Source organism: Sciurus carolinensis, chromosome 15, assembly GCF_902686445.1.
Source record: "Sciurus carolinensis chromosome 15, mSciCar1.2, whole genome shotgun sequence".
Classification (NCBI taxonomy): domain Eukaryota; kingdom Metazoa; phylum Chordata; class Mammalia; order Rodentia; family Sciuridae; genus Sciurus; species Sciurus carolinensis.
In genome coordinates, this window is record NC_062227.1 from 44,165,677 (window position 1) to 44,193,668 (window position 27,992).

General features: G+C 39.6%; 1 protein-coding gene across 13 annotated transcripts in view; it reads left to right on the plus strand.

Moving 5' to 3' along the window:
• Dtna (dystrobrevin alpha) overlaps positions 1–12,408 on the plus strand; it is a 344,317-nt gene extending 331,909 nt beyond the window's left edge. For 7 of the 13 annotated variants that reach the window (XM_047525924.1, XM_047525926.1, XM_047525931.1 and 4 more), the window contains 4 exons: positions 485–653; positions 3,431–3,563; positions 5,443–5,491; positions 8,740–11,446. In XM_047525924.1, coding sequence (XP_047381880.1) covers positions 485–653; positions 3,431–3,563; positions 5,443–5,460 — 320 coding nt within the window. In that variant the 3' untranslated portion in view covers positions 5,461–5,491; positions 8,740–11,446. Of the gene's footprint in view, positions 1–484; positions 654–3,430; positions 3,564–5,442; positions 5,492–8,739 lie in introns of all 13 variants that reach the window. The other 6 variants (XM_047525921.1, XM_047525920.1, XM_047525922.1 and 3 more) reach the window with 1 other exon arrangement.
• Positions 12,409–27,992: the final 15,584 nt, after the last annotated feature.

The following is a 27,992-nucleotide window of genomic DNA, read 5'->3' on the forward strand; positions in this document are numbered from 1 at the left end:
AAGATTACCAAAAGGATAAAATGACATCATGATTAATGGTACATAGCTACTGCCCTAACAAATGATAACTCAAGGGTTCTTGTGGAAGTCTCATGCACTATTACTTTATACTCTTAAAATTCTTTGAAATAATAAGTGATTTTAATATTATAGATTTGTATTTTGTGGGGCAGTATTAAGCAAAAGTAGCAATTTCAATGAAGTCTTTTGTGGAAAAAAAAGTAGGAGTTTTAAGAAGTGAAGTTGGCCATTAAAATAAAAAAATTCCTACTAACATTTTTGAAATAAAAAAGAAATTGTTTGAAATTATTTTATAGTAATTTGCGTCAGTATCAATTCTCATGTTGAAATAAATATTTGACAAATGTACTATTACTGGCTGATGCTTTACACAGCACAGGATGATTTATGATAAGTCTAGACCTTTATTTGCAGATCATAAACTATCTAATGAGTCACTTTTTATTTCAACTGCTCCCACTAGAGGTGGGGAGTGAAACGGACAGTAACGTGGATTCCGAATTTGCAAGGACTCAGTTTGAAGATCTGGTTCCATCACCAACTTCTGAAAAGGCTTTTCTAGCGCAAATCCATGCCCGTAAACCGGGGTACATTCACGGAGGAGCTACCACAAGCACCATGCGCAGCGACATGTGAGTATCTTCTGCTTGGATATATTTTTCTCAGTAGCAGAACAATCTGTAGGGAGACGGTAAGAAAGTAAAAACATGGTTGTTTAGTTCTTCACTTTGGAAAGGAATGAGGCCATTTCCCTTTCTACCAGAAGAGACAGAAGGGTGCTACATTAAAGCTGGCATTGGGACTGTTTCCCCTTACAGTTGGAAGGATTATCAATAAACTAAGCCAATCAGTACTTGTTGAGAACCTGGCTCGCCGGAGGCACTGGGTACAGATGCTCCTCCATTCATGAAGTCATCCCAATAAAACCCTCATAAGTTAAAAATATTGTGAGTAGAAAATGCATCTAATACAACTAGGCTACCAACTATCCTAGCTTAACCAAAAAGCACTCTGTCAAAAACATCAGTCATTTACTTTCATCATCTGAATGACTGCCGGGGAGCTGCAGCTCACTGCTGCTGCCCAGCATCACAGGACAATATCACACTGCATGTTGCGGCCCTGGTAAAAGATCCAAATTCAAACTTGGAAGTATGACTTCTACTAAGTGCTTATCACTTTTGCACCACGGTAACATTGTCAATCAAATATGTTATAAGTCAGGAATCGTCTATAGTATTAAAAAAGCTGCACTTATTCTTCCAAGACTCAGTTCAGAAAATTAATCATCCTGCCTTAAGAATTTACTGTATTTGTACTTAGAGGACCTTGTGATGTTGAAGAGGCCTCTCTGTTCACAATGGATATAAACATACACACATTTGGATTAAAATAAGTAAATGCATAAAATCTCATTATGAAGAAATCCAGTTTCCTTGACATATTGACTATGTACAGACCTGACCCTTGGAAGACTTGTTTTGCAAAGGTTTTTCACCTGATTAGTTTTCTGAAACATGACAGAAGTCCCCAGAATCAGTGGCTTTCCGGATCAGCTCAAAGTAGGCAGCAGAGAAAATTATGCTGAGAAACCAAAGCAAGCTCAGGATGGAGTTGCAGAGCCAAGCTTGAGAAGGGAAAAGAATAAAATGAAGGAAGGGAATTGGAAGTGAGGCACGGTCTCCTGGAGTTATGAGAAATGTGAGCAAAGGTTGACCAAAGGCTGAGAAATAACTCAACACTAAAAAAATAACTGAAGGGAAACACTTACTGAGAAGAGTGAAAGGTACTCCAGACCAGTCTCCAAGAATACATCAGCTGTGTTAGAGACCCAGAGGAAAACTAGCCAGAAGCTCTTCTGATATTTTGCCTCTCAATCCAAGTGGTGAGCAAAAGACCAGCAAGAATGGAGAGCTCTAGAGACCTGGTGAAAGCTGACTGTGAAGGAGCAGAGTGTGAGCTCAGAGCAGAACGGTTAGGTTGTGATTCAAAGTGGCAGGCTGCAGCCACTTCCAATTTTAGTTTGCTTTCTTGTTCTCTCCTCTATAATTTAGAATGGTTTGTTTGTTAGTCAAAACGGGGGGTTAATTGTCATCTGTTTTGTCGAGTAAATACATCTGTACTTGATTTTTTTTTTTTTTTTTTTTTTTTTTTTTGGTGGTGCCAGGGATTGAACCCAGGGCCTTGTACAAGCAAGGCAAGCACTCTCCCAACTGAGCTGTATCCCCAGCTCTCTACTTGATTTTTTATTGTTAAGCTACATGGTAGCTACCTAAAATTTCCTTTGTTCCAATTCTAAAAGCCAAGACCATTAATGCCATTCCAATCTACTATCCCTGGTGTGCTGGGGAACAGGACCAGCTACCAAAGAGTGATTTGGGAGCTGAGAAGGGTACGTTCACAGGCACCTCACAGAACCATTTAGGCTGACCCAAAACCTCTAAAAATAACATGAACATGTCATAAAAATATAAATAAATATGAAAAATGACATGAAATTCCAGACCAGAAATGTCTCCTTGACCACTCTTTTCATTTTAGAGAATATTTTAATATCTATACTGTCTAAACATGAACTGCATTTCCCCCTGAGAATATTCTAGTCATGTGATTTAGGTAGTGAACTTATGTTCAGCTCCATGAAGTGCTTTACATATCCTGGAATGAATAGAGGGAGATAATGTTTCATCTTAGTGAGTGAGGCATTCTATCTATTTTATAGTAGAATTAGACAGTTTAAATGAATTTTCAGGTTCAGAGTTAGTATAAATTTTTAAGGTCAAGAGTATGCACCCTAAATTGACTCTCATGAGTGTGGGCACATGTGTCTGTGTGTGTGTCTCTGGGTGGGTGTGTGTAACACAGAGGGTTAAATTATGAATAATCGCCCTTAAGAATTATTTCACTAGAGGGCTCACTCTCCTTATAGAAACTGCTCTTGGATTCTATTTGAAAAGTCCCTATAATGGGAAAACTTAATATCTCTTTGAAAAACAAGTTTGCCCTTTTTTGTAGAATATAGGACATGTAAGGGGCCCAGCTATTCCTATAAACCCTATAAACACACTGATGACTAATGATCACCAGATTGCAGTGGAAAAAATGTGTATGAAAATACCTTGACTGTGTATTCCTCCAAAACTCCTTTTTTTTTTTTTTTTAAGTTTCCTTTTAGGGAAAAGAGACATAAAAGTGGCTCGAGGGACTAAAGGGAAATAAATGTGCCATCAGAGCTATAACTGGACTGGGATGTAGCTCAGTTGGTAGGGTGCTTGCCTTGCATGCACAAGGCCCTGGTTTCAATCCCCAACAAAAAAAAAAAAAAAAAGAACTATAGCTAACACACAAATTCCACTCATACTTGTCTTTTAAGATTTGCTCCCAAATGCCATCTGTGGTTTATTCACAGAGTTACAGAAGACGGGGATCCCTACGTGCGGCCTGAGGATGAGAACTACGAGAACGACTCCGTCCGGCAGTTGGAGAACGAGTTGAAGATGGAGGAATACCTGAAACAGAAGCTGCAGGACGAAGCCTACCAGGTACCGGGAGCCCGGCCCCCTCAGTCTCCTCCCCTTAGCCCTCAGTAGCGGGTCTTTCACAATCCTCCCAAAATTAGTGCTTCCTCCTTCCTTCTGCCCTCTCTTCCCAGAATATTCTCATGGCACTTCTTATTCCAGGTACTCCAGACAGTAAAAATTTAAAAACCTTCTCAGAGCTAGCTGTCACTCACTGTGCATTCTTATGAATTCTGGTCTGGAAAGTGAAAAGCAACCCTGTGACATTAGCAGAAACATGGTGACTTAACAATTCAAACTCCTCCAGGATCATTAAGGTGCTTCTTTTTTTCATGAATTAAAAGAATACAAAGAACAGTGCACAAGGATATTGAACAAGCATAAATATACCTCCTACCTTGAAGTGTTTGCCCTCAGCCTCCCTGACTACCCACCTATGCCAAATGTAAATGGGAGGAAACTTTGAGTAACGTTGGGGGGACTGCAGGCCCAAGTTCAGTGAGGTGTGAATAGACACATCTTCAGATACAGAGTATATTAACCCAGCTGAGAATTCATAGAATATAACACAGGCAATTGGGAATAAACGTAATTAATCACTCATGCTAAAAGAGGTGCATTTGACCCAAGGGATTGTTCTACTGTCTTGTTTGTCTTTCTGTGAGCATCCTTTCTCTTTAACCTGCAGGTGTGTTGTTCAGTTCTGGGAACTCAGGGATGCTTGCCTGGTGGAGACATGCTGGTCTCCAACCCCAGTGGGTTACTGTTTTCCTGTCACATTTCTTTCCAATGGCCACATAACCTTTCTACATATTCTTAGATCAGCAGTGGCCCTGTTGTACTCCATTAGTGAAGGCAAGAGAAGTAGAGGGAATAAATTGACTCCCACTTCTTGTATTATTATAGATTAAGCCTTGAAATATTTTCCCCAGAAGAATGTAGCAAAAGAGAAATTAGAGCCGGCCAACTTCACCCCAACAATGTAGAAAAGGTTTGCTTCTTTGGAATGTCCCATTAGACTTTTCAGTTACACAACCACATTTTCAGAAGCAACCAAAATGTTGATCTAGTCATACAAAAAAAAAGAGAAAAAAAAAAAAAAAAAAACAGAAGTAACATAAGTGGAGCCATGCTTCTATGCTATAGAAATAGTAGTCCCCTGAAATCCATGGAGGGTGCTCTGTCTTTGCAACTTCTATGGTTTGTCCACAAAAAGAAATTAGCCCAGAAAGAAGCTGGCAGGACATCTCTGGGGACTCTGAGGGATGGCATCCCTACACATGCCTCATGTGACTCTGTGAGAGGGAAAAAGATGTAACTAAATAATCAATGTTCTAGTTTTTGCTGTTAGGGGGTCCTTATTAGGCCCCCCTCTTTAAGCTCATACCAGTTTCTGGATTTCAGTGACAATGGTGACTGGAATTCTAGAAGTTCTTTTTTTTTTAAAGAGAGGCAGCCTTTCACTATTCCATATCAAATAGTAAATTTTTATTTATTTTAATGAATTAGGAATTTAATCTTAGATGAGTAAAATGAAGGGAAATTCTATTAATGACTTACGATCCCATTGGAGTTCTTACCACCTCCGTCTCTGGTAAGTCTTAAGCTCTCTCTCCTTGCCTTTCCATGCCCAATGACTTCAAGGGAAAGGGCAGAGAAGGGGCTGGGAGAACATAACAAGCCCATGTGTGCCCCTCAAGACGAAAGCCCTGGAGAACGCTGGAGTGGTTTTCCTGGAGGGCTCTGTGAGCAGACGGTTACTGGATGGATTGGAACACTACTCTCTTTCACTGCACTCTCTCTCTGTCTTTGTGCATGGCTTCCAGCCAAATAATTCACCAGCTTGACTGCGTCACCAACTTGACATGTCACCTTTCTTGTTTGTGTCCTTTGTCACCCACAGGTCAGCTTGCAAGGTTGAATGCAATATCCTTTTATCACTCTCCTCTCAAGTAAGTACCTTCTTGTTTGGGAGGAAACATGGACACTACACTGAATTCTGATAGCTTGTAACCTGAATTCACAATCACTCTCACATAAGTGTTTCTTTCTGTGTAATAAAATATCCTCCTTCCCTGCTGATATTGAAAAATTCTCTCAAGTCTATGGAGCATTTCATTACAATCCAGTGGAAATCTCCCAGACATCTTTGGGAGTTGACTTTTTCCTGTGTTAATTAGGGAAGTCGACCCAGAAAGTTCCTTAACATCAGAGATGCCCCATAAGTTCTCTGGGGCCAGGATGCTTAGCTAGGCACATCACCAGTCCATCATGGCATCAGAGTTGCCACCTCTCTAGCACCTGGGAAGGAAGGGACAGAGCTTGTTCAGCATTTATAGATGGATCAGCTCCTTAATCACACTATATTCAGGGTCCAAAAGATCAAACATGTGTCCCTTAAAAAAATCAAAATCAAATATTTTAAAACTGAAAGAACCAAACTGGGTGCAGTGGCACTCACCTGTAATCCCAGCAGCTCTGGAGGCTGAGGCAGGAGGATCTTAAGTTCAAGGCCAGTCTCAGCAACTTAGAGAGATCCTGTCTCAAAATAAAATATAAAAAGGGCTGGGGATGTGGCTCAATGGTTAAGCATCTCTGGGTTCAATACCCAGTACAAAAATAAAAAGAAAAGAAAAGAAAGAAAAAAGGAAGGAAGGAAGGAAGGAAGGAAGGAAGGAAGGAAGGAAGGAAGGAGGGAGGGAGGGAAGGGAAGAAAGAAGGAAGGAAATCAAAATGGAGAGGGGATTCTACAGTCATATTTGGGGGATAACTGATTCAAATCCACTGTGGAATTCAGCAGGATATAAATTAATTTAAAATATCATTTATCCAGTGTGTGATCCCAACCCAAGGATCTACCTGAATTCATGTAAAATCTCTCATGGTTTTAATGTAAAGAACACTTGACTGGCAAGATCACTTGAGGGTGATGGTATGACTTAAGCTTTGGAAGCCATTAGACCCAATTTCAAATATGGTTTTCCCCAAATTACAGCAGCATCAATTTGGACAAATTATTAAATCTCCACCTCAGTTTCCTCTGCACAACATGTCATACGCCTACCTCATAGAGGAGATGCAATTCCTGAGGTGCAGTTTTAAAGAGCTTGACACAGTGGCAGACCACCGTAGTTTATTAAGAACATGCACATACATGCCTGCGGTGATGCTTCCTACTTTATAACCAGTGCAGGACCTGCAAGCTGCTATAGTGGTTATGCAAGTGCTTGGGAACCACTGGGACCATGGGGACTAGAACTAGCTTGTTCTCCCTATGTTTACAAAGAAGATGAGGCCTCAGCTACCTACAATGACTTGAGAGACCTTGGGCTACATTGTCTCATAAGGCTAGATCATTTCCCTGGACCCAGCTAATGGTCATTTCGATGTCCCCCACTATAGTTCAGAATCTGTGTACTTTCCGGGTAATTTACTGCACAGGTCCAAGGACTTGTGCCTGCTTAATTATATAGTCCTTTCCAATCATGGACTCCTTTAAATCTATATAGTACAATTAATAGTAAACTCTATCAACTCTGGTTGCTAGATTAGAAAGGGATATACTTCCCTTAAATAGCATCTCAATTAGTAAAGAATACATATTAGTCTGAACATTGCTGACATCCTGTCCTGATCCTCATGTTAAGATTAAACAAGTTAAAATCATGGCCTGATGGCTATGATATACATTTCATGAGGGGAGAGGAAAGCTGCTACTGACCACACTCGACTCTTCCTCCCTTGGATTGAAGAATGCAACTCCACACACCCTCCTCATTCACTATGACTAGAGTGAAAAAATTCCCAGGAGCAGTTTCTGAAAATATTCACTCCAATTATAACAAACCTAGTCCCAAAGGAGCAGGCCTTTTCCTTTAATAGCATTTTCTTTCTCTGAGCTTCAGCAATTTAATCATTTTTGTTCTGTGTATTATTTAAACCTTGATTGCTATTTCTTAGAAAAATATTTTTTTAAAAGCCTGATAAAATGGCCTGGACATAAAACCACATAAAAATTGGTATTGGGTTCATTTTGTTCCTAAAAGCCAAAATTTTCAGTATTCTAAAAGTTCTTAGACCATTTTTTTTAAATCTTTGTTGAAAAACTGGCAGTGAAAAATTAAACATTTGTGACCACTACCATTAACTGCATCAGGTGGCCCCTCCCCGCCCCCCAATCTGGCATTCTACAGAACTCTGAATATGAACCAGCCTGATCCAAAATCAGCCACTTAGGCAAAATTCATTTAAAATCTGATAAAAAACTACAAAAGTTAGTGACTTTTCATCTTGTAGCTAGTTCCATCCTCCTATAATTTTTCTTAATGTAACGGAGAAATACAGTTGAATTTTAAAAGGATTTACATTACTACATTATTTCTGTTTGGACTTTCTGACTGTACTGCAAGGCCAAAAATTATCCCAATATGCAACTCTTAGTCAAAAGTCCTGAAGCTTGATTTCAGGCAGTCATCCACCAAGGCAGAACCCTACATGGGTAAAGGAGCAGAAAGTGGGACATCAGAAACATAGAAGACCCCTCCTCTGCTCAAGGAGGGTTTTAGGCCTATTTGAAAATAAGCACACACTTATCAGCATACTAAGCAAGTGAATGGAGTTCCTGGTTGATTGCTTTTCAGCTAGCTGCTTTTGAAAAAAATACACAGAATGGTTAGTACTTAGCTTAGTGTCCCCCATGTCTCCATTTTGCTCCATTCAAACTTTGTAATTTTTTTTATCCTCTGACCACTTGGTATGCCACTTTCCTTGCCCAGTCACATTTCAACTTAGACATTGGAGGATTGGACCATGGAAAGTGAATTAAAAACTAAAAATCAACATGACATTCTGATGGTGAGTCAGTAATGCCCTCTCCTTGTTCAAAGAATAGCCCAAATACTTCTATGATACCTCAGGTACGTCTTAAGAAAGAGACTCAACAAAGAGAACTTCCTGTCCTCTCTTCCAGAAGGTGCAGCAGCACACAATGTCTTAGAACACCCGTCCCTGATTTTCATAGGGAAGAAGTACCACAAGTGTGTGTTCACATGTATGTGTATGTGTGTGCATGCCTGTGTGTGCATGTGCGTGTGTGTGTATGTGTGTGTCCGGGAAAGGGGGAATCCTAAATTTCATAATCCTAATTTAGAAACAGTTTTCATCTTTAAAAAAAAAAAAATGACACATTCCTTATCCTCAGGCAAGCGATAGTCAGACAGATGATGAAAATAAGATGAGAACTGGTGATGATGGAGAGCACTGCACCCAGACAGAGGAAGACGGCAGCCTGGCAGCCGCCTCGCCGGAAAGAGGAGCCACCACACCCAGCAGCTCCTGACAAGCCCCACCCCCTAAAGATGTGTTCTGATGCCTCTAGTGCAGCTAACTTTTTGTTCTAAGATTTGTAGTTTGTAGGTGTGTGTTTTAGAAGGGAAAAAACAAAAACAAAACAAAACAAAACAAAACTTCTGTTCAAAGCTAATTTATCCGCTACATCTTCTGTAACATGGCTCACCCCTGGTTAAAAACAAGCCAACCCAGGCTGAGAACCGTGCTGCTGTTACACACGATGGCAGTATTAACAAGCATTTTAAACCTTTGCACATGATATTGACCCTGTTCAGTTTACAGTGACAATATTAATACTGTTTATAGCTAGAAGTTTGATTTCTGGATTCTTCGAGATTTTAGCAAAACAGTATATTATACACTGGACATTTTTTTCCCCATAGCAATTGGAGGAAAACAACCACTTGCAATTATTCATAAATCCTGAAGGGTTTGGTTCCTGAGTGTACAAGCTCAGAATATGGAAGCCAAGACAGATCCTTGGCCTGCAGTTGACCCCAAAAGTTTCTTTGAGCAGTGATTTGAACCAAACATCAGGCAAAATCCATCCTTGGGGGCTTCTTTCCAACTTTGGGTTGTTTTCTTTCAAGATACTCTAACAAGTCAGCCATAGAATTTAGTGTAAATATTTTTTCCAAATAATCATATTCAAAAAAAGACAACATTCAAATTATATAGAATCTAGTTTTTAAAATCAGCACAGATCTTCTTAAAAACTGTGAACTATGTTTTGAAATACTCGTTACTAAAGCTGTTTATAAACCACAGGTGCCATAAGATCCCCAAACGGACTAAAGTTATCTATGCTCTTCCATGGTCTTGTTACTCTCGTTTTAGCTTTAGGAAGCATGTCTTTAACAGCACCGCTCATTCACAAGCTCCCCTATCAGGTCACGGAGGCCTTCAGCTTTAAATGTACAGGCTTAAAGTGCGCTTGCGAAACGTTCGCTCTCCTTTTATTTCTGAATGTCGATTGCCTTAGCTGGCCACCTGGTGTTCTGCATGCAGCGTTCTGTGGTCACGTGAAAGGAGACAGGCTCTTCTATGTTGAGTTGGGAGTTCTGCACTCAGTGAAAAGCTGATTCGCGTGCAAAAGAACTGCAAAGACAAGAGGATAAAAAAAAACTATTAATGGTCCTTAGGAGGGCCCTCTTCAGAGAGATCTAAAGACCCCCCCACCTTAGGGATTCTGGGGAAAATGGAAAAGCGGTCTTCTGTTTGTTTCAAGATTTGATGGGGGATAAAATGCCTGCAGCATATTGGATATATCACACTTAAATGAGCAGCTTCTCTGGAATTCCTGTTTTTCCTTTGAGAGAGCATCATTGTAGAACAGTGGTTCTCAAACTACGTTCCCCAGATCAGCAGCATCAGCATCACCTGGGAATGTCTCAACAATGCAAATTCTTAGGCCCCAGCCCAGGCCTACCCAATCAGAAACTATGGGGATGGGGCCTAGCAATCTGTGTTTTAATCAGCCCTCCAGGCAATTCTGATGCGTGCTGAAGGTTGAAAACTACTGCTTTAGAATACAGTTGTACAATAAAGTCTATGGAAAGATCTTCAGAGTAAATAAGAAAGGCTCTGAGTCAACCTCAAAGCTTCAGCGATTCCATTTTGCTTACAAGTTTGCAAAACCTTTCTCCCACCCCACATACCTAGTCTGTAGTTAGGGGTGCCAGCTGAGAACACGAGTTCCAATATCTCCAAGTTCCACCAGCAGAGGGCCATCAGATGTTCATGGCTCTGCATTTGTTCAGAAACCATCTCCTTGGCTGCCCTTCACAACAAAATCACTTGCCTTGGGGATAGTAAAGTGATTGATTGGCATCAGTGAGGACCCCACCCTGTCCCTGGATGTACTTAATCATACTTCCCTCCAGAGAACCCGCCTAACAAGTGTCCCTGAGCACAGGCTAACACCAAAGTGGCACGACTGCACAGTTCTCAGATTTCTTTGCACAGATGGATTTTATTGCGGGTTTTGTTGGTGTGTTGATGTTCATCTCTCTTCCCCTGCCCATCCTCTGTGAAACCATACCTCTCTAGATGGAGCAGGTGGCCATTGGTGCCTCATATTCAGTACTGAAAACCACTACATCCCAGCTACCTACATTGCTGTCAGTTCAAAATCAGAGCCAGGTGGTTCTTGAACTCAGAACTCAGACCCTGCAAGTGGCACTTCAGCCATTGACTGGACTGAGCTGACATATGTCGTCTCTTTGTGTTTCTACATCAAAACGTTTGTCTGAGGTTTGAACGGTTCTGCTAAAATCCTTCCCCCTTGTCATAGCTCTCATTGCCAACCAACTCCATAACCCGGTGTTGATACCATCGTTCAAAGCCATTGCAAGGACTCTGGAAACTGCCACCCATGACCAATTTCTGACTAACCAGCCACCTTTTCTTTCTCTTAGCTCCACGTCAGCACTGAGACCAGACTCAAGCACCCCTGTCCTGTAACCGAGACAAAATGGCGTGTGTTGTTTTGGGTTTTCGTGGTTTTGGGTGGATTTCTTTCCGTGGCTCTCCAAATTTACTTTTGGGATCTGTTCTAAGCACAAACCCAGCACGTTTCATCTGTCCTGTCCATTAGATACAACTATATCATGCAGGGGTTGTTTCTTTCTTGTTCCACAATAAATTGCACATCCATCTCCATCAGAGCTATGGCCTATTAATGAGCACTGGTCTAACACAGCCAACCCTCCCCCACAGCACCATGTTAACGGAGAGGGTAGAAGGGTGAAATCTACAGGACAGGATTCAGGAATCAGTTGTGGTTGGTCAGGACGGAAGTCGGGGTAAGTTCGGTTGGTCAGAGGGAGTTGTGCTGGAGATTGTGAAAATGGATTCTCGGACGATCTATTATAAGGCAGGGAAGGCTCATTTGTAAGTAGTAATGTGAACTGAATTGCATTAAGAGTGTGGCCTTTGTTGTGATATACTATGTATTTTCTTATATGCATGAGCCAAACTGTTGCGTCATAATTTAGCACTGATGTCTGCTTTTATTTTGATCATCTTTATCCACCTCTATTAGTTCTTGGCTGTTAACTGTAGATAGATCTTGTACATACAGCAACCTTTGGTTGCTGCATTCACCTTGGTTCGATTCCATGCAAGGAGCCACAAGCAAGAACTCCACTGTGTCCTCAGAAGAAAGGGCATTTTTACTTTTGAACCAAAAAGAGAGAAAAAAAAATCTGAAGCATTACATCTTGCGGCTAATTAACTGTAAGACATTTTTAATTATGACTACTGTAATTTGACGCCATTTGAAATAACCAATTCAGAGACACTAAAGATTTCACAATATTCATTGGTATTGTAACAAAACTACTATTGTATGGGTTTTTTGTATTGCTGTTAAGTATTGTTTTGTGTGTGTGCGTGTGGGTGTGCGTGTGTATTGGAACCTCCTGGGGACATGTTATATTTTGAAGTGATTAAACTATTTAATTGTGTGTCTATATTTTGGAATGGAATTATTTCTTCATTAAAAATGTTTTTAAAAACACTATATCTTGCGTGTTTTATTCCGGTTTCAATGACTCTTTCCTGGAGCAACATGGAGTCAGTCTGCTCAAAGAAGAAAGAGAGATCAGCGTTTGCAGTATGGAGCAAGATACAGTGATGGAATATTGATTAATTAAGGCAAAATAGCTTATCTCCTATAAATATTTGAGTGACTTTGTATTTTTTAAAAAAGCTCAGAAAAAAAATAATATGCCAAAAGATTAGCCATTTAAATTGTGCATTTAGGAATTATAGTTTTTATTTTCTTCATTATATTTTTATTTTAGCTTATTCAGTCTCCCTACCATAGATATTTGGAATAGAGGGGATGGATGGGTGAATACATAGGAAACATCTGTGTTGGAAAGTTTCTTTGGTAAGCCTGAGTCAGCCAATACCTTGAGAAGTCCTATCTAACAATGGGAATTTTCTTTGCTTTCAGAGAACAAAGAAGTCTCTTTCTACAGCATTGTTAGGCCAGAGCATTGAAAATTATATGCATGCTTGCTGTATTTTAAAGAAAATAATAGAAGATGGCGGACTAGAGGGCGGCTGCATTTCACGCTGCTCCAGGACGCAAGATTCAAAAGAGGAGATAGTGAGAGACTTGGGACCAACTCAAAGCTGCTGGGTGAGTCTCTCCTGTTGGGGAGGCGTCCCGGATGGGGCGGTAGCCCCGGAACGCAGGTAATTTGTGAAGTGGAGTTGCTCGGCGAGACGCCCCTCCCCCCACTGGAGCGGTAAACACGGACAACTGGGATCATCGTAGAGGAGGCGGCTCAGCATAGCGCTTGGACTCGAGCAGCCGCTGGGGCTCCGGGCGGCTGCCTGGGGAGGAGCTGCGTGGTGAGCTGTTTGGACCCAGAGTGACCACTTCCGAACACCGGGGGGTTGCCCGGAGGAGGAGGAGAGGCCCGGCGGGTCGCTTGGGTCTAGGAGTGACTGCATCAGAGCCACGGGCGGTTGCCAGAGGAGGAGCTGCGTGGTGAGCTGTTTGAACTCAGAGTGGGCGCTCCTGAGCACCGGGGGACTGCCCGGAGGAAGAGGAGGAGCACGGTGGGACGCTTGGTCTGGGAATGACTGCATCAGAACCACAGGCGGTTGCCAGAGGAGGAGGTGTGTGGTGAACTGTTTGAACTCAGAGCTAGCGCTCCTGAGTGCCGGGAGGTTGCCCAGAGGAGGAGGAGGAGCGTGGCTTGTTGTTTGACCTGGGAGTGACTGCATCAGAGCTGCGGGCGGTTGCCGAAGGAGGAGCTGCGTGACGAGCTGTTTGAACTCGGAGCAGCTGCTCCAGAACACTGGTGGCCTGCCTGGAGGAGGAGAGCGGTGGGACGCTTAGTCTGTGAGTGACTGCATCAGAACCACAGGCGGTTGCCAGAGGAGGAGGCGAGTGGTGAGTTGATTGGACTAAAAGCAACCGCTCCGGAACACCGGTGGCCTGCCTGGAGAAGGAGCGTGGTGAGTCACCTGGTCTCGGAGCCACCGCTCCTGAACACCTGGGGGGCTACCCCAAGGAGGAGGAGGAGGAACAGGGTGGGTCACTTGGACTTGGAGTGACTGCCTAGGGCTACGGGTGGTTGGTGGGAGGAGGAGATCCAAAGTGAGTTGTTTGGATTCCTAGTGACTGCGTCGGAAACCGGGCGGCTGTCCGGAGGAGGAGGTGTGTGGCGGGTCTCTGTGTCTCGGAGCTATTGTACGGGGCTCCAGGTGGTGGCTCAGAGGAGGGGCTGCATAGCCAGGCGATTGGTGCAGAGCAGGGTCCCAGGAGCTAGGTGGCTTCTTGCTGGAAGAGCCGCACAGAGACACGCCTAGGGGCGAAGCGAAGTTTCCAGGGCGGCGGGCAGACTCTCTGGGAGAGGCAGCCTAAGGAGACTCGCCTGCGAAGGGTGAGGCTCCCAGGCCCAGGACGTAGGTCCGGGCCCCTGGGATCATTGCAGAAGAAGACAGCCCAGCCCAGGGGGTAGTTGTAGATTGAGGGGAACCTCTAGGAGGGCAACTGACTAGCGAGACGTCCCCACCGAGTGACTCTTCCCGGCCAGGGGAGGTTTTCCCACAGGGACAGTAAAGTCAGAGACATAGGCACAAACAGGCCTTGCCTCAGCCCGCAGCCTACTTCCCCGTTGGATGACCATTGGTCAACAAGTGGAGGCACCTCTGCCCACTAGCAGGGAATATACGCCACCCTAGAGAGGCAGCTTCTTCGTGGAGCTCTGCATTATCAACCTCCTCCAAGACTTCAGGCTACTGAAGGATAAGAGGGGATATACTAACAATCTTCAGGGACATTATAAGTTGATAGAGGAAATCTGCAATATCTTAATGACCCACTGATCCCTGAACAATATGAGAAAACAAGGGAAGAAAATGCCCCAAACAAATCTAGATGTTACATCAATAAAATCCAACGACAGCATGGCAGAAGAAATGACAGAAAGGGAGTTCAGAATGTACATAATTAAAATGATTAGGGAAGCAAACGATGAGATGAAAGAGCAAATGCAGGCATTGAACGATCGCACCAATCGACAGTTAACAGAGCAAATTCAGGAAGCAAAAGATCATTTCAATAAAGAGTTAGAGATATTGAAAAAAAAACCAAACAGAAATCCTTGAAATGAAGGAAACAATAAACCAAATTAAGAACTCCATAGAAAGCACAACCAATAGGATAGAACAGCTGGAAGACAGAACTTCAGATATTGAAGACAAAATATTTAACCTCGAAAACAAAGTTGAACAAACAGAGAAGATGGTGAGAAATCATGAACAGAATCTCCAAGAACTATGGGATATCATGAAAAGGCCAAATTTGAGAATTATTGGGATTGAGGAAGGCTTAGAGAAACAAACCAAAGGAATGAACAATCTATTTGAAGAAATAATATCAGAAAATTTCCCAAATCTGAAGAATGAAATGGAAAATCAAGTCCAAGAGGCTTATAGGACTCCAAATACACAAAATTACAACAGACCCACACCAAGGCACATTATAATGAAAATACCTAACATACAAAATAAAGACAGAATTTTAAAGGCTGTGAGAGAAAAGAACCAAATTACATTCAGGGGGAAGCCAATACGGATATCAGCAGATTTTTCAATCCAGACCCTAAAAGCTAGAAGGGCCTGGAACAACATTTTTCAAGCTCTGAAAGAAAATGGATGCCAACCAAGAATCTTATACCCAGCAAAACTTACCTTCAAATTTGACGATGAAATAAGATCATTCCATGATAAACAAAAGCTAAAAGAATTTACAAAAAGAAAGCCAGCATTACAGAACATTCTCAGCAAAATATTCCATGAGGAAGAGACAAAAAACAAAGAAGCAAATCAGCAAAGGGAGGAATTATCCTAAAGGAACTGTCAAATAAAGGAGGAACCAAGATGTGTCAAAAATTTTAAATATGAACCAAATGACTGGGAATACAAATCATATCTCAATAATAACCCTGAATGTTAATGGCCTGAATACATCAATCAAAAGACATAGACTGGCAGATTGGATTAAAAAGAAAGATCCAACAATATGTTGCCTGCAAGAGACTCACCTCATAGAAAGAGATACCCATAGACTAAAGGTGAAAGGATGGGGAAAAACATACCATGCACATGGGCTCAGCAAAAAAGCTGGAGTATCCATCCTCATTTCAGATAAAGTGGACTTCAAGCCAATGTTAGTTAGAAGGGATAAAGAAGGACATTTCATACTGCTTAAGGGAAGCATAAATCAGCAAGATATAACAATCATAAACATCTATGCCCCAAACAGTGGCTCATCCATATATGTTAAACAAATCCTTCTCAATTTTAGAAACCAAATAGACCATAACACAATAATACTAGGTGATTTTAACACGCCTCTTTCACCACTGGACAGATCTTCCAAACAAAAATTGAACAAAGAAACCATAGATCTCAATAACACAATCAATAATTTAGACTTAACAGACATTTATAGAATATACCATCCAACCAAGAGCGAATACACTTTCTTCTCAGCAGCACATGGATCCTTCTCTAAAATAGACCATATATTATGCCACAAAGCTAATGTCAGCAAATACAAGAAGATAGAGACACTACCTTGTATTCTATCAGATCATAATGGATTGAAGTTACAAATTAATGAAAGAGTAAAAAACAGAAACTACTCCAACACCTGGAGATTAAACAATATGCTACTATATGATGAATGGATAACAGAAGATATTAGGAAGGAAATTAAAAAATTCTTAGAGGTAAACGAGAACAAAGAAACAACATATCAAAATCTCTGGGACACTATGAAAGCGGTACTTAGAGGAAGATTTATTTCATGGAGCGCATTTAATAAAAGAAGTAAAACTCAAAAAATAAATGACCTAACACTACAGCTCAAAGCCCTAGAAAAAGAAGAACAGACCAACACCAAAAGTAGTAGAAGACAGGAAATAGTTAAACTCAGAGCTGAAATCAACGAAATTGAAACAAAAGAAACAATACAAAAAATTGACAAAATAAATAGTTGGTTCTTCGAAAAAATAAACAAAATTGATAAACCTTTAGCCACACTAACAAAGAGAAGACGAGAGAAAACCCAAATCACTAAAATTCGGAATGAACAAGGTAATATCACAACAGACACGACCGAAATACAAAACATAATTAGAAGCTATTTTGAAAATCTATACTCCAACAAAATAGAAAATTTCGAAGACATCAACAGGTTTCTAGAGACATATGAATTGCCTAAACTGAACGAGGAGGACATACACAATTTAAATAGACCAATTTCAAGTAATGAAATAGAAGAAGTCATCAAAAGCCTTCCAACAAAGAAAAGTCCAGGACCAGATGGGTTCTCAGCCGAGTTCTACAAAACTTTTAAAGAAGAACTCATTCCAATACTTCTCAAAGTATTCCAGAAAATAGAAGAGGAGGGAACTCTCCCAAACTCATTCTATGAAGCCAATATTACCCTGATTCCTAAACCAGACAGAGACACATCGAGGAAAGAAAATTTCAGACCAATATCCTTAATGAACATCGACGCAAAAATTCTCAACAAAATTTTAGCAAATCGCATACAAAAACATATTAAAAAGATAGTGCATCATGATCAAGTGGGTTTCATCCCAGGGATGCAAGGTTGGTTCAACATCAGGAAATCAATAAATGTCATTCACCATATCAATAGACTTAAAGTCAAGAATCACATGATTATTTCGATAGATGCAGAAAAAGCATTTGATAAAATACAGCACCCCTTCATGCTCAAAACACTAGAAAAAATAGGGATAGTGGGAACATTCCTTAACATTGTAAAGGCCATCTATGCTAAACCCATGGCTAATATCATTCTTAATGGTGAAAAACTGAAAGCATTCCCTCTAAAAACTGGAACAAGGCAGGGATGCCCTCTTTCACCACTTCTATTCAATATCGTCCTTGAAACTCTAGCCAGAGCAATTAGACAGACCAAAGAAATTAAAGGGATACGAGTAGGAAAAGAAGAACTCAAACTATCCCTATTTGCTGATGATATGATTGTATACTTAGAGGAACCAGGAAATTCCACCAGAAAACTTTTAGATCTCATAAGTGAATTCAGTAAAGTAGCGGGATATAAGATCAATGCACATAAATCGAAGGCATTTTTATATATAAGCGATGAATCTTCAGAAAGAGAAATTAGGAAAACTACCCCCTTCACAATAGCTTCGAAAAAAATAAAGTATTTGGGAATCAATCTCACAAAAGAGGTGAAAGACCTCTACAATGAGAACTACAGAACACTAAAGAAAGAAATTCAAGAAAACCTTAGAAGATGGAAAGATCTCCCATGTTCTTGGATAGGAAGAATTAATATTATCAAAATGGCCATACTACCAAAAGTGCTATACAGATTCAATGCAATTCCAATTAAAATCCCAATGATGTACCTTACAGAAATAGAGCAAGCAATTATGAAATTCATCTGGAAGAATAAAAAACCCAGAATAGCTAAAACAATCCTTGGCAGAAAGAGTGAAGCAGGGGGTATCGCAATACCAGATCTTCAACTCTACTACAAAGCAATAGTAACAAAAACGGCATGGTATTGGTACCAAAATAGAAAGGTGGATCAATGGTACAGAATAGAGGACACGGACACAAACCCAAATAAATACAATTTTCTCATACTAGACAAAGGGGCCAAAAATATGCAATGGAGAAAAGATAGCCTCTTCAACAAATGGTGCTGGGAGAATTGGAAATCCATATGCAACAGAATGAAACTAAACCCATATCTCTCACCATGCACAAAACTAAACTCAAAATGGATTAAGGATCTCGGAATCAGACCAGAGACCTTGCATCTTATAGAAGAAAAAGTAGGTCCAGAGCTTCAACATGTCGGCTTAGGACCAGACTTCCTCAACAGGACTCCCATAGCACAAGAAATAAAAGCAAGAATTAATAACTGGGATAGATTCAAACTAAAAAGCTTTCTCTCAGCAAAGGAAACTATCAGCAATGCAAAGAAAGAGCCTACAGAGTGGGAGAAAATCTTTGCCAATCATACTTCAGATAGAGCGCTAATCTCCAGAATCTATAAAGAACTCAAAAAACTCTACACCAAGAATGTAAATAATCCAATTGACAAATGGGCTAAGGAAATGAATAGACACTTCACAGAAGAAGATGTACAAGCCATCAACAAACATATGGAAAAATGTTCAACATCTCTAGTAATAAGAGAAATGCAAATCAAAACCACCCTAAGATTCCATCTCACCCCAATTAGAATGGCAATTATCAAGAATACAAGCAACAACAGGTGTTGGCGAGGATGTGGGGAGAAAGGTACACTCTTACATTGCTGGTGGGGCTGCAAATTAGTGCAGCCACTCTGGAAAGCAGTGTGGAGATTCCTTAGAAAACTTGGAATGGAAACACCATTTGACCCAGCTATCCCACTCCTTGGCCTATACCCAAAGGACTTAAAATCAGCATATTACAGAGATACAGCCACATCAATGTTCATAGCTGCTCAGTTCACAATAGCCAGATTGTGGAACCAACCTAGATGTCCTTCAATTGATGAATGGATAAAGAAAATGTGGTATATATATACAATGGAATATTACTCAGCCATAAAGAATGATAAAATTATGGCATTTGCAGGCAAATGGATGAAACTGGAGAATATCATGCTAAGTGAGATAAGCCAATCTCAAAAAACCAAAGGAAGAATGATATCGCTAATAAGTGGATGATGACACATAATGGGGGTGGGAAGGGTTAGTGTTGGGGTTGGAGTTGGGTTTAGGGAGGGGGGCAGGAATGGAGGAAGGAAGGACTGTATAGATGGAGGGGAAGGGTGGGAGGGGAGGGGGGGAAGGGAAAAAATGGCAGAATGAATCAAACAACATTACCCTATGTAAATTTATGATTACACAAATGGTATGCCTTTACGCCATGTACAAATAGAGAAACAACATGTATCCCATTTGTTTACAATAAAAAGAAAAAAAAAAAAAAAAAAAAAAAAAAAAAAAAAAAAAGAAAATAATAAAAATACTAGAGATTTATGAGTCAAATTAAATAATGACAATTTTTGGTTCCCTCTTCCTCAATGCTATTTAGTTCAGTAATTGGACAGAAACAGAAAATGTGGACCAATAATGCAGGCCATGGATATTCTTCATCACTGGATCTGCTGGCTCACGTGAGCTGAACACGTGAGCTGAACAACGACTGTGGTTGGCTCCTTCACTTTGCAGTGCCCTGATGGTGCTACCAACAGAAGAAATACTGTTAAGGATGAGTATCAGACAACCAGAACATAAATGCCACTGGGTCAATGATCTGACATTCTATTTTTCTGGAAGTCTCTTTGTGGCTACTCTAACTCGGGAGCAGCTACATCTTGAAAATACCTAGGTAGGAACAATTAGACCAGCTTTCTGATCTACACCTCCAAAAAGAAAGTTATTTGTGCTTTCCTTGTAATTATTTCTTGGCAAACACCTTTTCTTCCATCTGTGGGAGTAAGTGGGTAGGCCAGGAGACTGCGGAGGAAGGTGTGTATACATAGGTGTGCCTGCTCTAGGCAGGGGGAGTCCTCCATACACACACTCAAGTCTCACTCATCTAGTCTGTGAGACACACACCTTATGAATGAAGAGTTCATTTGCCAGGACCTGTCTGCATCTTTATACATTTTGTGCCGAATGTCATAGATTTATCATTAATTTTATGCATCTGTCTTTTAAATCATATAGGCAATAAAAAGTAATATTATTAACCAAAACTGCAATATGTTCTCACCCCAAGTGGATATACTGTAATTAAATTTTGATGCTAACTACTCAGAGTTAAGGCTGACCCCACAGGCAAAGGACAAAATCCTCCACAAGACTACAACTTAAGACAGTCCTAAGTTCATGGGGTCACCCACATTTCTGACTAATCAGCTATAAATTCAGGGATTCCCATGAACCCCTCAGGTTAAATAATTCACTTGAACAACTCACAGAATTCACTGGGAGCACTATATTCTCATTAGAGTTTTGTTATAAAGGATACATATCAGGCACAGCCAAATGAAGAGACAAAAAAGGCAAGGTCCTGGGATAGGGGAGGACACAGAGTAACCGTGCCTGCCCCTGTGGAATCTGGTCATGTCATTCTTCCAATGCATCCCTGGGTTCACCAACCAAGAAGCTTCTCTGAACCTTTGTACAGAGATTTTATTGGGTCATGATTGAGTAAATCAATTTCAACTCAATCTCTGACCTCCCTCTTTTCTCTGGAGGTTGGGCTGTCTCAAAGTTTCAACCATCTAATAACATAATTGATATTTCTGGTGACCACTTCATATCCTGAAGTTATCAAGGGACCCACAATGAGTTACCTCATTAACATAACAAAACTACTCCTATCAGGAAATTTCATCAGTTTTAAAACTCTAGATTAGATACATTCTCTGTTTTGCCACATAATGCTTGCTTTTATGTTTGTCCATGTACTTACCTTTACTGGAGATCTTTATTTTGTCATACAGCTTCAAATTACTATCGAGCATGCTTTCATTTCACCATGACAATTCCTTTCAGCATTTCTTGCAGGACAAGGTCTATTGGTAATAAATTCTCTCAGCTTATGTTTTACTGGGGATGTCTTAATTTTCTCATTTTTGAAAGTCAGTTTTGAGTATTCTTGGTTGATAGTTCTTTCTTTCTTTCTTTCTTTCCTTCTTTCTTTTCTTCTTTCTTTCTTTCTTTCTTTCTTTCTTTCTTTCTTTCTTTCTTTCTTTCTTTCTTTCTTTCTTTCAATATGCCCATTGCCTTCTGGCTTCCATGGTCTCTGATGATTAATCAACTGTAAATCTTTATTGAGTCTCCCTTGATTTAGACAATCACTTTGCTCTTGATACTTTGAAGAGTCTCTATCTGTCTTTGGTTTTTAAGATTTTTGTTATAATATGTCTTGTTTTGGATTTCATTGAGTTTACTCTACATGGAATTTATTGAGTTTCTTGGATATATAAAAACAAACTTCACAGATAAAGTTGCAGGGGAATTCATTGGGATGTCACTGAAAAAATACAAGAGAAAGAAATAATGATAGTTTAGACTAAGAATAGAGAAAAGTTTGTCATATTCTAAATATATTTTTTGAAGGATAAAACAACCACGTTTGTGGATGGGTTGAATTTGTATGAGAAAAAGGGGAGAGAAGGATAATACATAGTTTGAGCATTTAAATAACCAAGAGAAAGGTGAGTAGGAAGAATAGGTTTTGGATGGGGAGAATTTCAATACTTCCTTTCTGGACATAGTAGACTGGAGATGCTTATTAAACAGTCAAAGACAAAGAGGAAGACAACATTGGTGGCCTAGGCTTGGAATCCTGAAATGAAGTCTCAACTGGAACTATTAATCTTAGAGTCATCACCATAGAGTTGATAAAGGAGACTGAGAAAGAATGATCAGAAAGATAGTAATAAAGTCAGGAGCTATGGTATACTAGAAGCCAGATGATAAAAGTGTTTCAAGACAGAAGGTGTGAGCAACTGTACTGAGTGCAGCTGACAGGTCAAGGTAAGATTGAGGAATTGATTCATTACATGTGTGTTGAAATGAATTAACATTAAAAACTTCAAAGAATCTCTTTTCTGTTTTCAAGTTTCAAGAATTCCTATATTCTCAGTGAAATCTTGAGGAACACTGGATGGAAATGCATGTTTGTTTCCCCTCTGAAGGCCTTAAGAAAGTTCTTGTCCTAAATAATAAATCCACAGAGTTTACACTAGTTCCATCTCCACACACCTCACAGGCCAGCTGTCTTCCCTTTTGAAGATGTCAACAGACAAAGACAATACTGACAATTTACATATTGTGATAGGGTTAGAACAACCATTTCACAGTAGAAAACATTTCCCTATTGGCCTTTCAAATGCCTTTTTAATGAAAAGAATATATAATTTTTATTTTTGGAAGAGAAGACTTTCTTACATTACTTTAGAAACTTCATCTGCCTCAATTATTTTCAGTGAAATAAAAGCTAAATGATAAATCTTCCTTGCTTTCTGGATATGTAAAAATAAAGTTTAAAAATGTCTGTGCCATTCTGTGTGTGTGTTGGCATTGCCTATTGTTACTTTGAGAGTGAAACTACATGAAAGGGTACATGGAAAGTACCTAGCAAGACATCTGAGCATGACAGAAGCTCAGCACATGTCAGTCCCTTTCCCTTTTGCCCTTGTGTAGTTTATGGTCCTCATTCATAAAAGGGGGGCAACAGGTTTTTTCCTACATTTTTATTGGTGAATTACAAATTTACATATTGATGGGATTTGTTGTTACATATTCATACATGCACACAATACCCTCCATACCTGCCACCCCTTGGTCTCTTCCCTCTACTGATCTCCCTTTGATTTTTTGGAGATCTACACCCACCTTATTTTCCTACTTCTTCTCAGGCTTCTGCATATGAGAGAAAACATACAACCCTGAACTTTCTGAGTTTGACTACACTTGACATAATGGTCTCTAGTTCAGTTTTCCTGCAAATGCCATAATTTTCATTTTTCTTTATGACTGAATAAAACTCCATATGTATATATACACATCACACACACACACATCACAATTTTTTCATTCATTCATCCATTGATGAATATTTAGGTTGGTTCCATAGTTTGGCTATTGTAAATTGTGCTGCTATAAACATGGCTATGCATGTATCATTGTAGTAAGATGACTTTAATTCTGCAGAATAAATGCCTAGGAGTGTTATAGCTGAGTCATATGGCAGTTCCATGCCTAGGCTTTTGAGGAGCCTCCATACTGATTTCCATAGAAGCTATGCTAATTTATAGTCCCACCAACAGTGCAAAAGTGTTCCCTCTTCTCCAAATCCTCTTCAGCATTTATTATTATTTGTATTCTTGATAAATGCCATTCTGACTAGTGTGAGATAAAATCTCAGTGTAGTTTCGATTTGCATTTCCCTAATTGCTAATTATGTTGAACACTTTTTCATGTGTTTGTTGACCATTTGTATTTCTCCTTTGAGAAGTGTCTCTTTAGTTCATTTGATGATTTATTAATTGTGTTATTTGATTTTTTGTTGTAAAATTTTGAGCTCTTTATATATTATAGATATTAAAACCTCTATCAGAAGAGTATCTAGCAAAGACTTTCTCCCATTCTGTGGGTCCTTTCTTCACATTCCTAATGGTTTCCTTTGCTGTGCAGAAGTTTTTAATTTGATGCTGTCCCATGTATTATCTCTTGGCATTATTTCCTGAGCTTTGGGGATTCTATTAAGAAAGTCATTGTCTGTGCTTAAAAGCTGGAGTGTTGAGTCTATGTTTTCTCCTAGGAGTTGCATAGTTCTGAGTTGATTTTGATGTAGGGTGAGAAAAGTCTAGTTTCATTCTTCTGCATATGGATAACCAGCGTGACAACATTTTTATTTTCCAGAAAAATAAATTTTAACTTATAAATAAATATAACAAAATCTGTCCAAACTCCTTAGGAATAAAAGAACTGGAAATTAAGATAGTTATTCCAATTTAAAATCTATTAGATGAGCAAATATTTTTAGTAGAATAGGCAAATAAGATAAAGTGAAGTATTTGCCACTGAGAATAAGCACTTGCAAAAAGTCTGTGTAGGGAGGAGGGAGGCAGACAGACAAGGAGCAGGAGGGGAAGAAAGGGAAAGGAAAGACAGTGAGGAAAAAAAGAAGAAACATTCAAAAAGAGCCTTACTTTATCATCCAGTAACACCACATCATGTCTAAACTTTCAGATAAAAATATAAATAATTTAAAAGACAGAAAACATAAAATTATTCATGAAATTATGTACATCTGAACAATGTAATATTTGGCATCATACAAACATTGATGCATAAACACTAACATGACTTTTAACCAAAGAGAATGTAAATTTGTGGAGCTTGTTTGGAAGACGGTCTGAGAGTTTCTCAAAAGGTGAAACATGAAATTAAAACATAAGACCCAACAATTCTATTTAGAAAATGAAAACATACATTCAAAAAAATTTGGTACACAAGTATTCCTAGCACTATTCTTTATAACAAACAACAAAGAGAGTGGAAACAACTCCAATGTCTGTGGGTGGTTGGATAAACAGAATCTGGTATAGACATACAGTAGAATGTTATTTTTAAATAAAAAGTAATGAAGACTGGGTGTCCCTAATCTGAAGTACTTGGGGCCAGAAGTGGTTTGGATTTCAGACTTTTTGGGATTTTAAAATATTTTCATTTGCATAATGATATACTTGGAGAGGGGACCCAAAGTGAAACACAAAATTCCTGTTTCATATCCATTTTATACACATAACCTGAGGAAATTTTACTTCATATTTTTATTTTTTTTTATTGTAAACAAATGGGATACATGTTGTTTCTCTGCCTGTACATGGCGTAAAGGCATACCATTTGTGTAATCATAAATTTACATAGGGTAATGTTGTTTGATTCATTCTGCCATTTTTTTCCCTTCTCCCCCATCCCTCCCGCCCCTCCCCTCCCTCTATACAGTCCTTCCTTCCTCCATTCCTGCCCCGCTCCCTAAACCCAACTCCAACCCCAACATTAACCCCTCCCACCCCCCATTATGTGTCATCATCCACTTATTAGCGATATCATTCTTCCTTTGGTTTTTTGAGATTGGCTTATCTCACTTAGCATGATATTCTCCAGTTTCATCCATTTGCCTGCAAATGCCATAATTTTATCATTCTTTATGGCTGAGTAATATTCCATTGTATATATATATACCACATTTTCTTTATCCATTCATCAACTGAAGGACATCTAGGTTGGTTCCACAATCTGGCTATTGTGAACTGAGCAGCTATGAACATTGATGTGGCTGTATCTCTGTAATATGCTGATTTTAAGTCCTTTGGGTATAGGCCAAGGAGTGGGATAGTTGGGTCAAATGGTGGTTCCATTCCAAGTTTTCTAAGGAGTCTCCATACTGCTTTCCAGAGTGGCTGCACTAATTTGCAGCCCCACCAGCAATGTAAGAGTGTACCTTTCTCCCCACATCCTCGCCAACACCTGTTGTTGCTTGTATTCTTGATAATCGCCATTCTAATTGGGGTGAGATGGAATCTTAGGGTGGTTTCGATTTGCATTTCTCTTATTACTAGAGATGTTGAACATTTTTCCATATGTTTGTTGATTGCTTGTAGATCTTCTTCTGTGAAGTGTCTATTCATTTCCTTAGCCCATTTGTCGATTGGATTATTTGCATTCTTGGTGTAGAGTTTTTTGAGTTCTTTATAGATTCTGGAGATTAGTGCTCTATCTGAAGTATGATTGGCAAAAATTTTCTCCCACTCTGTAGGTCTTTCTTCGCATTGCTGATAGTTTCCTTTGCTGAGAGAAAACTTTTTAGTTTGAATGTATCCCAGTTATTAATTCTTGCTTTTATTTCTTGTGCTATGGGAGTCCTGTTGAGGAAGTCTGGTCCTAAGCCGACGTGTTGAAGCTCTGGACCTACTTTTTCTTCTATAAGATGCAAGGTCTCTGGTCTGATTCCGAGATCCTTAATCCATTTTGAGTTTAGTTTCGTGCATGGTGAGAGATATGGGTTTAGTTTCATTCTGTTGCATATGGATTTCCAATTCTCCCAGCACCATTTATTGAAGAGTCTATCTTTTCTCCATTGCATATTTTTGGCCCCTTTGTCTAGTATGAGAAAATTGTATTTATTTGGGTTTGTGTCCGTGTCCTCTATTCTGTACCATTGATCCACCTTTCTATTTTGGTACCAATACCATGCCGTTTTTGTTACTATTGCTTTGTAGTAGAGTTGAAGATCTGGTATTGCGATACCCCCTGCTTCACTCTTTCTGCCAAGGATTGCTTTAGCTATTCTGGGTTTTTTATTCTTCCAGATGAATTTCATAATTGCTTGCTCTATTTCTGTAAGGTACATCATTGGGATTTTAATTGGAATTGCATTGAATCTGTATAGCACTTTTGGTAGTATGACCATTTTGACAACATTAATTCTTCCTATCCAAGAACATGGGAGATCTTTCCATCTTCTGAGGTTTTCTTTAATTTCTTTCTTTAGTGTTCTGTAGTTCTCATTGTAGAGGTCTTTCACCTCTTTTGTGAGATTGATTCCCAAGTATTTTATTTTTTTCGAAGCTATTGTGAATGGGGTAGTTTTCCTGATTTCTCTTTCTGAAGATTCATCGCTTATGTATAGAAATGCCTTAGATTTATGTGCATTGATCTTATATCCCGTTACTTTACTGAATTCACTTATGAGATCTAAAAGTTTTCTGGTGGAATTTCCTGGTTCCTCTAAGTATACAATCATATCAGGAAATAGGGATAGTTTGAGTTCTTCTTTTCCTATTCATATCCCTTTAATTTCTTTGGTCTGTCTAATTGCTCTGGCTAGAGTTTCAAGGACGATATTGAATAGAAGTGGTGAAAGAGGGCATCCCTGCCTTGTTCCAGTTTTTAGAGGGAATGCTTTCAGTTTTTCACCATTTAGAATGATATTAGCCATGGGCTTAGCATAGATGGCCTTTACAATGTTAAGAAATGTTCCCACTATCCCTATTTTTTCTAGTGTTTTGAGCATCAAGGGGTGCTGTATTTTATCAAATGCTTTTTCTGCATCTAACGAAATAATCATGTGATTCTTGACTTTTAGTCTATTGATATGGTGAATTACATTTATTGATTTCCTGATGTTGAACCAACCTTGCATCCCTGGGATGAAACTCACTTGATCATGGTGCACTATCTTTTTAATATGTTTTTGTATGCGATTTGCTAAAATTTTGTTGAGAATTTTTGTGTTGATGTTCATTAAGGATATTGGTCTGAAATTTTCTTTCCTCGATGTGTCTCTGTCTGGTTTAGGTATCAGGGTAATATTGGCTTCATAGAATGAGTTTGGGAGGGTTCCCTCCTCTTCTATTTCATGGAATACTTTGAGAAGTATTGGAATGAGCTCTTCTTTAAAGGTTTTGTAGAACTCGGCTGAGAACCCATCTGGTCCTGGACTTTTCTTTGTTGGTAGGCTTTTGATGACTTCTTCTAT